This window comes from Alexandromys fortis, unplaced genomic scaffold, assembly GCF_014885135.2.
Source record: "Alexandromys fortis isolate MF-2015 unplaced genomic scaffold, M_Fortis_MF-2015_v1.1 scaffold_106, whole genome shotgun sequence".
NCBI lineage: Eukaryota > Metazoa > Chordata > Mammalia > Rodentia > Cricetidae > Alexandromys > Alexandromys fortis.
The window spans coordinates 3977093-3989323 of NW_026067980.1; the positions used below are offsets into that span (position 1 = coordinate 3977093).

The following is a 12231-nucleotide window of genomic DNA, read 5'->3' on the forward strand; positions in this document are numbered from 1 at the left end:
GGAAGCATGTATAATTGTCATTTATTAGATTTTACTAACAGTGACGGTTCCCAAGAAACTCTGACCGGAATGAGAAGTGGCCATAAAAGAGGTGTGAGAGCTGAGACACCTGGCCGTCTTCCACATGTCCCCAAGAAGTCAGGCTTAGACAGTCAGTAGGTTGAGAAAATTCTAGATTAAAACAGACTTTCACAGCTATGTGTCTTCAAAGGAAATCCTCCACCATGGTTTTGTCAATCGAGAGATAGCATGAGCCCCATCTTTCCTCCCTCCCTTTCAGCACAGACATACATCACGCATCTCTTCATTATTTAAAAGCATTGCTGCGCAGAACGAGAACCTTTACCTCCCACACACTGCAGGGAATGCTTCTGAAGTGAACTATGCATTTGGTAAGGGGGCTAATATTCCAAGTACCTCCTCCCCTTTTATCCTTCCGTTTCTTCATTTGGTATCAGCTAAAATATGCGGCGTGTCTGCCGCTATGAGAGTTTCCCTTGTTTCTGCAATAACACCTCCCTTTAAAGATGCATTTCCAGACCTTCCCAAGATTCTGATGAACACAAACTGCTCCGACCTGTGTTTCTCTAAAGCTTGTGGCTACTTGGCCTCGCTCACTGACAGTGTTTTAGGAAAACTGTGGGTCCTTCATCCTGAAACCCAGGGAACAGCAGAGCAGCTGCCCCTGCAGACTTTGCAAGGATGCTCTGTTCTCAGTTTCACCCAAATTAGTCCCAGGATTTCGGTTGTCTTCTTCTGCCCAACATTCCATCATGTGATTCATTAAAGCCTTCACATGAAATACTTTGCAGATGAGCTATGTCATAATTCCCATTAAAGTTTTCAGTTGCTATTCCTGTGGGAAGCTCTCTCTTTCTCTCTCTGGACATCCTCAGGCCTCTGGAATAGCCGTGCACTGGTGCGGTGAAGGTCAGAGTTCTCTCCTTCAACACTCCAATGCCACCAGTGGCCTTATTCCAAAACCTGGGTTTATTGTGAAATCTTCCCGAGTAGTGACATTCCAATTCCTTGTTAGTTCTACTTGCAATTAACTGTTTTGAAAACAAACAAAAGAAAACATTTAAACAAATGTGGCTTGGCTAACAACTATTTCGGTGGACTGTTAATTAAGGCAAGTTGGAACCCCAGTAGGCCTGGCTTTTTTTCTTTTCTTTTCTTTTCTCCTATCGCATAGAGCAATCTTTGCCATTGTGTACAAAGGGAGAACAATTCATGGATACTGTCAAAGTGTGGGCTGGAACTGGATAGGAGATTTTTAAAAAAAACATTTATTTATTGTGTATACAATGTTAGAAGAAGGCATCAGATCTCATTATAGACGGTTGTGAGCCACCATGTGGTTGCTGGGAATCCTCAGAACTTCTGGAAGAGCAGTCAATACTCTTAACCTCTGAGCCATCTCGTCAGTCCTGGATTTTAACCCAGCATTTATAATAGCCATCAATTTGCTTGAAAAGTCTGTCCAGCAGAGAACTGGTTTTTCTAGAGGAGAAAACCTGAGTGGACATTTGGTTCCAGAAATCAAAGTTCTATTCTCAAGAGAGGAGTGGTGTGGGAAACGCTCCTCACCTCTTGCATTTATTATTTTACTACACTTTCGTTCTCTATAACAAAGAGATAGCTTCCAATCACGGGTTCAACTCATGGGTCAAAATCTTTGAGAATTTTTCCATTTGTGGTCAGGTGAGCACAGGGAAGCTGCAGGATATGACTCCACTTGTAAGCCAGAAAGAAATGATTGTTGTCCTCAATTGTCAGCAAGTCCCAAGTCTTTTAAACTCTTGATGCCTGGATACACGGCCAGGGAGCACACGGAGCTGTGTGGTGGCTGTGGCAATGATAATAACCCTCTTTGGTCCTGTGCCCTGACTCCTTTGGCCTTGCACCGAATGTATACCATTCCAGAGGCGCCGCCGACACCATCTGCACAGTGGAGCATTCCTCTTGGTCATCCTGAAGAGCTCGCTTGCCATGATTGTGTGAACCCTACAGAACATTTCAGTTTACAGACAGTCATGTTTATCATGGATGTGTTCCGTGTTTACTCTCAACATATGGTCACTAAAGGTGCATCAGTCCTGAGATAGAAGAGAATCAAAGAACCAGAAACACATTGTGCCAATAACGTAACCAATTCTGTGATCCCATTAGATCAGTCTAACACACGTCGTGTTTTATAGTCTTTTCCTTACCCCACGTTTTTTTCTTCCAGAAATGAGGCAGTGAGACTCTCCTTATAAAGGAAGGAAGTAAAGTGACGTCCTTGAGGCTCAGAGCAGTAGTCTTAGAAACTGGACTCACCAACAATTCCCCAGCACCACACTTCAGTTAAAATTCATTGGTGGTGCTGGGATTGCTTTTCTGTCTCCTGGATGAGCCTTCTAAGTGCATGTGGACCTATTTTATGGCTGGAGGTACAGAGCCTGTTTAGAAACGAGGGTGTTTGTTGAAGCTTTCATGCCAGGCCTGGTGAATGCTATTTTATAAACTGGATTTGTGCTCCTAGGGGTAGATTGCACGTTGAGGCCAAGCCTGCAGAAAATGATTTCTAAATGAATACAATATGAAAATGTTATTTTATTTCTAATTTTACATGTGACATTGTTACTTGGTGAGTTTCAGATTACCCTTGAATGCATGTCTATTAACGTGATATGAGATGCAGGCATGATTTCATCTTGAGTGCATTTGAATATAATAGCACTGGAAATGTAATTTGTATTCTCAAATTTTATAAAGCAAAATAAATCAGTCTTGGGGGTGGTAGCCATATTGACCATATTGCATTAATTTCTTTGGGGGTTTTCTCAAGATAATTAACAATTTCCCCTTGCAGAACCAAGTTGAATGGTGATGGAAGACGTATCTCATCTGAACTCTCGGAGCTCTCCATACATATCCATCCTCATTCCTTTCACCTCTAGGAAGGGATAATATGGGCAGGGCCTTCAGAGAACTTTACCTTCCATCCCTCTTGAGATTGCTGGTTACTGTTCAATAGAACTTTTTGCAAAGGTGAAAATGTTCTAGATTAGTACAGTGACCTTTTGGGGTCACAAAGCTATCGCCCTCAGAAAATGTGAATCATGTAACTAAGGAGCCCAGGGATAAATTATATTCGCTTTTAGTTTACATAGCCACATCATCAATAGCCATCAATTTTGATAGCACAGAATCTGAGCACCAGAGGTAGCTGCTTGTGCCTATATTCAAATGAATGGACCACGGGCATTCTAATAGCCAGATAATCATGAGTGATGCTCTGTGATGACCTCTGTCAGTCCAAGGTTGGTTCTCTTCGGTGGTTAGACAGCCCTCCACAATTTACCAGCCCTTGCTACTGTACCTTGCATCGTTATGACAACCAACCCCCTGCCTAGTACTGATTGGGCTTCTGATAGATACAAAAACAAAAAATAGAGGATGGAATTGGGTAAAGGGGTTAAAATGTTACAAGACAGGGTAAAGAGAAAAGTCTAGAAGGAAGACATTCAGGGAAGGTCTGAGTTGCATGATGTTGAGCTAGTTTGTACCCATTCCTTATTATCATAATGGCAAGAGTTGCAGAAGCCATCATCTGTATAGTTCAGATCCAAAGAGATGCGTGGGTCTGAGATATTCGAGTATTTCGGGGTAATGAGCTTGTAGGTCTTCAGGATGACAATGCTAACAAGTCTGATGGTTGGCTGAATTCTGAAGTCTACCCGCAAATGTTCAGCTCATCTCGGGAGGCACATTGGAAAGGATCCTGTGGAATACTGTTTGTGGGTGTGTTCAGTGTTGTATGCGAAAGCAACCCGTGTTCTTACAGTGGAGGTTATGAGCTAGGAGCCCTGAAACATTCTAATCCCATGGAAGTGAGGAGTACCGCGGACTCCAGGAAAATATGTTCATGATTTTCTGGACTGTCTAAAAAATTTCAAACCCATGCAATGGTGTTTTTATTTTCTGAGCTCTCCTTGGGATTTGAGTTTCACCAAAGCATTTTCTGCCCTCGTTTTCCTTATTAAATTAGCAAGATCGACTTGAAGCAGAATATACTGTTAGGCCTTGAAATGTTGTTGAAAGAACCAAACAGATGGGCATGAGAAAGACCTCAGGTTCCACTTAGGTTGTGGCGGATGGTGTAAGGAGTGGGCTCGCTGAGGTAAAAATGCTTTCTCTGATAAGAGTTGAAAAGGAAAAACATGTGGAACAAAACAAAGGAAACCGAGTCATGCTTGGCCCCTTGTTTTAGCCCTATTTTTTATTGTTTGGTTGTACTCTAAATCATTTCCATGCTTAAGAAATAGTGAACCCTGTGCACCTTTGGCCACAGTTTGTGCACAGTCCTGTGGACCACTGTTTGGGCCCTTTGCCTGGCATTTGTTCTGCAAGCATTTGAGTGGGTGTTCAAAACTCCGAAGCTGGTCCTGTTGCATCTGTACGTACCTTTAGTCATACCTACAGCAAATGCCAGCGATGGTTTTGCTGTGAAGGGGCAGACAGTAAATGCTTAGGCTCTGTGGGCCATTCTGTCTCTGCTGTAATTCCTCAGTTTTAGCATTATAGGCCCAGACAGTATGTAAACAAATGACTGTTCCAATAAAACTTTATTTACAAAACATGGCTAGATTGGGCCCTGAGCTAATCCCCAGCCTATGGGGAAGTCTTCATATGCTTTGGACTAACACCCAGGTCTCTGTGCCTTCTCTTTTCAATCCTCAAAGCCTCGTGGTCTTAAAGACTCCCTGCCTTTGCTCGTACTGTTTCCTCCATTTAGATTCCTGTTTCCTCTTGATTCCTACTTTGCCTTGAGTTAGATCTCCTTGCCATAACATACACAGATTCCTTAACCCACTTAATATCCCAGAATTCTTTGCTTCTGCCTATAGTGCAGCCCTTACCATGGAGCTATTTCTCAGCAGGATGCTGACAGGGTTAGTGATCCCATTTCAAGTGGCACCCAACACAGAGCTTAGCACAGTGAAGGTCAGCGGGGGGGGGGGGGGGGGGGGGGGAACGTCATCAACTCAACCCACCAATGTGATTATGAGTCTCTGAATCATAGAGAAGCATTCAAAAGTCTAGATGAAAACCCTGGAAGTCCAAATGTGATATAGGAGCCAACGCTATGCTGCTGGAGTTGGCATGGGGGTAGCCAACAGGAACATAGCCATGTGCAACTGGGCAGACAAGTTACCCTCAGAATCCTAGGATCTCTGGACAGTAGCCTCTTGGCACAGAGGCGAATGAGCCAGAGGAGCGGTGTCTGGGTTAGGGCATCAAGCCCAGGGCAAGGATGCAGAGCATTGGAGAGAGATCAGAGAAAGTCGGCCTGCCTGTATGATTAATGGGGCAGAGGAACTGACTCATGAGCAAAGATTAAATTGCCTTGAGGAGATGGGGTGCAGGACCAATGGAGGCAGATGATAGCAGACTCCAAGTATGTGGGATGGATAAACAGCCTAGAGGGAGCAGCTAGATTCATTAGGGAGGTGAATAAGGGGTCCTGCCAGAAGATGGGAGGGTGCTCAGAAAGGGCACCGCTGGGGAAACACAGGAGGTGGCAGGCGGTAAGACAACTCTGAACGGTTGGAAGGAGAAACACTGTTGGGAGGTTGCTGTGCGCTGACTGTTCAGGAATTCCTGTATTCTCATCCTATAGGATGGGAATTCTCATTGCAGCTTGTCACACTCTTGACATTAGAGTTTCTCGGTGCCAGGGTGGGCAGCTGGTGAGCTATAAAGAAGAAGACAGAAAGTCTCCTTGCTCCTCCTAGGTACCAGTCGCCAGCTCGAGCAGCAACGTTGAGGCCCTCTTCTCTGAAGTCAGTTGCTATCGGCTCCTACCAGCATTTCGCAAAACCACAAGTGCTTGTCTCAAGCTTTTCTATAGTAAAGGATACAACCCTTGACTCTTGGTACACCTGAGCAAATCCCAGCTGCTTGTTAGTATGCACCCTGCTTTAGCCTGGTAGGCATTTTGAAAGACACTTTGTATCTGAAATGCTACGAATGTCCCCCAGACTCCAAGATCATTTTCCCTGCATGGGAAGCTCAACCAGGGCCCCAACTCTGCTATTAGGTCTATAGAGTCAGGGTGCCAAAGACTCCAGAGAAAAACTATGCCTCAATTTACATCTCCATTAAGTCTGAGCTACGTGATCTTAACAAGGAGAGGAAGATACCCTGGCATAGGTGCTTTTCCTTAGAGCTCCCAGGGGCTTCCATTCTGTTGGGAACCAACTGTGAACAATGATTGACTTAGTTAAAGTCCTCGTCTTTCTCTGTAATTCCACTTATACTATCACCCGTGAGATTATTTTTTGTTTTTAACTATTGGTGTTTTCTCTTGGTGTTGTTATTATTTAGTTTGACGTTATCATTGGTGCTGAAGGAAAGATAAATAGCACACAGGCCATGAACAACATCATGGCAAACCCTGGAAAGGGCATGCACACCAGGCCACTTTACAGGACTGCACTGGGGTATAGGCTACCCCAGCCTCCCCACCCCACCCCCACCAGTTCTGCTGAATCATTCTTTGAACTCCTGTGAAATATTATTACCATCTGATGAGGTTTGGGCCCTGACCGTTTCGCTTTCTAAGTTATGCTGACGTGGCTTTCTGGGCAGACATATGACGAGCCTGTTCATGGGCTGGTTGTAAGCTTCCACCGACTGCCATGGCCTACAATTCCTTTCCTCTCCTTGTCTGTTGCCGCAGCTAGCTTTTACTGTTGCGTGAGAAAGGCAGAAAGATTTCTATAGACATACAGAGCTGTATATTCCGTCCACCTCCCGGAGAAGATGTGCACTGGGGCGTGGGCTTAGGGTCCAGTGAAGCCAAGTCACATTCCTAGAAAGTGGCTCCCTTGCAGATACCAGCCTCATGACTGCTGCCTTTCAGATGGTTTGTCTCTAAACAAACAGACAAGAAAAAAAAAACACACACACACACACACCATGCATAATATATTGGGCCCCGAAAGTAATAGCCAAGAAAGGAACTAAAGAGATATTTAGCTTCTGGGTATCTTTTTTTTTATGACAAATGTCAGTCAGCTTGTGGTGGTGCCACAAATAGATGAAATTTAAGAATGCACACTGAAGAAACACCGCTATAAAGAACACCGACTTTAGTTTGTGACTGAGTTCTGAGTGCAGGGACTCTTGGGACTCCCTGACCTGTAAGAAGAAAGGTCAGTGCTATAAGGTCGTAGGTGTATGGTTCACTGCTAATTTGTTTCTGGTATTTTTATGTCAGCTCTCGCCATGACAGAGAATTTCCGATGACAAACTGGAATGGTTGTGTAAAGGGATCTCTGACGTTTTGTTTTATTTACCATCTATCCCAGCTGTAGGCATTCAGATGAAACTCGAATTCTTCCAGAGGAAGTTCTGGACTGCCAGCAGACAGGTAAGTGCTCCCTGGCATCCCGCAGCATTAGCTACGCTGTTGGCGCACAGGCGTCTATGTGTGGGGAGCTAGTTCCGGCAGTGCCAGATTTCTGGTGAACGTTGGTGAAATGGATTGCCGGCTCCTCAGAGTACCATTCATTTCCAGTACAGATCAGGCTGCCGGCATGTTAGACGCCACAGGCTGGGCAGAGCAGGAGATTTGCTCCCAGGGACCGTTGGGATGAGGCAAGGAGGAGACTGGCTTTATAGAAAGAGTTTCTCTCTTAATATTGGGGTCTTTTGTTATTCCAGGGCAGGTTTATTCCAATCACATGTGATGTCCAGCTTGTAATTTGTGCTTCTTCTTATCACACTGTAGAAGGCCATCATATGACCTGCTTTGTTGAATCAAGCATCTGCCTTTCTGGCCCAAAGACTTCAAGGTGCTATTGCCCCTTGGGAAATCTTCCAAGGGCTTTCTTCCCCCTTGCTGTGTTGTTTGAACTAAGACGTCCCAGGGGCATCTGCCCAGTATTCAACAGAAATGGAGAAATGGCAACCACTAAGTTGCTTCTACCTGCCCAGTTATAAATGGTACAAGTATATTTCCAACGAAAATGGAATCAGCATACAAAAAGCAAGTGAGCAATTCCATATTTAATGTGCAATATTCACAATATGGAATCAACCTAGAGACCCACCAAAGGATGGATGAATAAGGAGCTTATCATTTCTTAAATTATGATGTGATAGGAAACTACAAACTAAGAACATAAACAAGAGTTTCCTTTTAAAGTCATTGAGAAATAGTTTTAAATTAAATAATGACATAATTATATCTTTTGTTACCAAAAGATCTGAGATCTTTAGGAGATATCATCAGTGTTGAATGACAACATAATTGAGAGGTGTGGAAAAGAGCCAGCCCTCCCCACATCGTGTCTTTGATACTGTGATTCTGAATTGTGCGCACTCCAGAGAGTACAGCCAAGTCTCATCTAGAAACATTCCCTTAGGATGAAACCTGGTACTTACATCACAGGCCATGACCTCCATAGCTATGCAGCAGCCGCATCAAATGCTGGGATGACCCAGTAATATGGCTCCTTGCTTCCTTCCCCGACAGTGTGCCTCCCTGGATGGCAGATGCTCCATTAGCTGCGATGATGAGGTAAGGTGGCCTCCTGGCCATGGTCCTAGCCAAAGGGGAGTGTTAAACGGTGCATTCTGACAGAAGGAATGCTGCGGTGAATAGAGCCAGGTCTGACACATCACTCTGGGCCAGCCTCCAGACACACATACACACACACACAGAGAGAGAGAGAGAGAGAGAGAGAGAGAGAGAGAGAGAGAGAGAGAGAGAGAGAGAGGGCATTTGTTTCATCCCCTATCCCCAATTAAATTAAACATAGTTTGGTTCTGAGAGCCCAGAGAAATACATTTTCGATATTTCCTGGACTGTGGTATTGGAATGCTGGTGTTCTATTTACAGGAAGTAATATACATTACTCCCACTTAAAGATCACAGGAGAGCCTACAGTTTTGTCTCCATGCCTCATCTTCCCACCATCAGAACCCTAGGTGAGCTAGGTAGAGCTATTGGCTCTTTTTATAGGCACGAAATCAAAGACGAAGCAGGCCAACGTGGTGTATGGCTGTAATCCCAGAACCCACCCAAGAGATGGTGGCAGGAGGGGCATACTGAGTTCAACGTCAGCCTGGTGTAGTCAGAAGGCCACTAGTTGGTTCCCTGCTGCTCAGCCCCAAACTAATCACACAGAAACCGTATTATTCAAACCACTGCTTGGTCCCTTAGCTCTAGCTTCTTCTTGGCTAACTCTTACATATTTATTTAACCCATTATATTAATCTATATTATTTTTATTAATTGCCATATGGCTGTGGCTTACCGGCTAAAGTTCAGGTGTCTGTCTCTGGTGGGGCTACATGGCTTCTCTCTGACTCTGCCTCCTTTCTCCCAGCATTCAGTTTAGGGTTCCCCATCCCTACCTAGCTCTGCTATAGGCCCAAAGTAGTTCCTTAAACAATTATATTCACAGCATACAGAGGGGAAACCCACATCAGACTGGTCTGCGGAGGTAGGAATTTGAATCACTTGGGTCAGCAATGGAAGAAATTAATGTGTCACAGTCTTAAACCTGCCCATTGGGCTGAATCACGGTGACCTTTCTGCTTCTGCTTAGGTTGCCTCTCCTTCTCTCTGCTTCAGCTAAACATCAGTCAATCCCTCAACCAAACTTTATAATCAGATATTTACAGGTCCTTCTTGTTACCCCAAGGATCTCAGGAACGTTTACCAAACATAATTCCAACCCCGAAAATATAGGCTAGGAGTAGAGTTTTAAAAAGTAGGAAAATGGAAAACAAGAGCATCATTATAAAAAGGAGTCCAGGAATGAGTTAGAACAACAACAGCAAAAGGTTTGATTCCCAGAGGTCTAGCGGCCAGCTTAAAAGAAAAACTGTTACCATAACACTGTCATTGTATGAGTCACCATATCCGCAGAGCAAAAGCCAGTCTGCCATGTTCCCAGCAGAAGCCTGACTTTTTCTGATCATCTGATCAAAACTAATTTCCCCCGAGGAATGATCAACACCCCTTTTCAGTAAGTTTGGGGATAACTTTCACATGGTAGGCATGAGGGCTTAGAGTTCCCCTCTGCCTTTAAGACACCTCACCATGTTAGGATCAGATGTTGGGTTGAACTCCATCCCCTGCCTCCCTGGAGTGCTCAGATGGCACTAAAGGGTGTGTAGCAGACTACAGGGAGATTGCTGCAAATCCAAGCTGCAGTAAGAGAAAGGAGAACAGTTGGTTCACTAGCTGGATGGAAGGATGGATGCTTGTTTGGAAACTTGTTCAGATGAAAGCGTGTTTGGCTGCACGTTGGCAGAGTTGTTTAAAAGGGTCATGAACACAAGAGGTGGTATTTTTTCTTTACAGCTCACACCGCCTAGGTGTATTCCCTACATAAAAACAAGTGAAGGCAGAGCTTCACCTAAGTGTGGAAACATCTGCTGTGCTGGTTGTCTCCTGACTGCTAGTGTGGGTGGTAGGTGGTGTAGCGTGCTGTTTAAAGCTGCAAGCCATGGAGTTAAACTGTCGCAATTCTAACTAGGGCTCGGAAAGTACATAGCAATGTGACCTTGAGCAATTTGCCAAGCATTTCTTTGCCCCTGCTTCTTCAACCAGATGGTGGGTGTAGAAATATCCAGAGCTGCATTGAAGAATGCGTGGGAAGGTGGGCACGACTCTGCCTTATCTCCTAGAAAAGGCACACACTCACTGCTGCTAGCTGTCAACCAGAAACGTGCCCCAAACTCTTCTTCCGGTAGAGTGGTGACTCACCTGGGCCTGGAGTCCCAGGTGACAATGGCACACATACTAAGGCACAACAAACACGGGCTACAATGCCCTTATTAGTACCAAGCTCATTCTCTCATGCCTATGAGAGATACCCATGTCCTGAAGGGTCACATACTTTGTAAAGTAAGCCTTAAATTGACCCTACCCCCTGTGTTAGGTATATTGAGTCTGATGCTCATGGCCCACCCTACACTTTGAGCTTTTCTTTCATTTTGCTTTTGGCTCTTAAGTTTGGGCTCTAGGCAACCAATTCATATCACTTTAAAAGGGAAAACTAGCCCTGACTTCCCACTTCGACCTAGTGCCATTTTTTTTCACAAAAATGCTCTTTTTGTGACTTTTAATTTGACCAATGGAGGCTATCTTATGTCCTTTCTCTTCCCCAGTTGGCCTTAAATCATCAAATCCCATATTAAAATTAACTTCAAGGCTCATTTTGAAGCCATGATTCTGTCTGTGCCATCACACTGAGAATGGTCCACTTTCTTAGACTGCTCAGACACACAGTGACTAAGGGACCCTACATCTTCTTTGTCTACCCATCAGTACACTCTGGGCCTCAGCAAGTGTGTGCTGTCGGGGTGGCTGGGGTATGTGGACAGACATATTTATACCTTGTAGAAGGGCATCTTAGGTTGCTAGGAAGTGCTGTAAGCATGTGATTGGCAGGACCCAGTCATGGGAATGAGGAAGGGTTCTAAGGAGCTCCAGTCCACAGAGGGTGAATGCCCACTTCCGAGCCTTTGAAAGAATTCTTCAGGCATAGACACATTCCCTCATGAGATGTTGACTAGGTCCTTCTTGGGAGGAAGTACCTGACTGACCTCAAAGGGCGGAGTAGGAAGACTACTTCCATGGTACTTTTGGGGTAGGAGGAGAGATACACATACGATTTTACCAACCAAGACGTATGCTGTGGAGAGCTTGACACAGCAGTCAGACTGACATTCAAATCAATAGAAGATGGAGAAGGACATTTGGAAATGATGTCCAATGCATGAGAAAGGATGTACAGGCAGATAATAGTCCTGCAAGGGCACCAGGCTTACAAAGAAGGCATGGTTGACACTGAGGATGGAAAGGCCATGCTTACCTCCTGTTTCTATACCCAACAGTACTGCGACTTTTTGCCCACTCACCTGTCCATCATCCCCATCACTTATGGACAGCACCAGTACTCTGCAGAGACAGAGGAGGGTTGATGGCTGCGCTGTGAGAAGTCAAAATCTTCATGATCATTGTAGCTCTATGCTTCTTCCAAAGAGACAGAGATGCCAGGCGGTGGTGGCGCATGCCTTTAATCTCAACACTTGGGAGGCAGAGGTAGGCAGATCTCTGTGAGTTCGAGACCAGCCTGGTCTACAAGAGCTACTTCCAGGACAGGCTCCAAAACCACAGAGAAACCCTGTCTCGAAAAACCAAAAAAAAAAAAAAAAAAA

At 44.8% G+C, this 12231-nt stretch overlaps 1 protein-coding gene across 2 annotated transcripts in view; it reads left to right on the plus strand.

The window, feature by feature from the left end:
* Cacna2d3 (calcium voltage-gated channel auxiliary subunit alpha2delta 3) overlaps nucleotides 1-12231 on the plus strand; it is a 798817-nt gene that overhangs the window by 707287 nt on the left and 79299 nt on the right. For both annotated transcript variants that reach the window (XM_050158222.1, XM_050158221.1), the window contains exons 27-28: nucleotides 7362-7423; nucleotides 8531-8575. In XM_050158222.1, the coding sequence (XP_050014179.1) occupies nucleotides 7362-7423; nucleotides 8531-8575 (107 nt within the window). The remainder of the gene's footprint in view (nucleotides 1-7361; nucleotides 7424-8530; nucleotides 8576-12231) is intronic.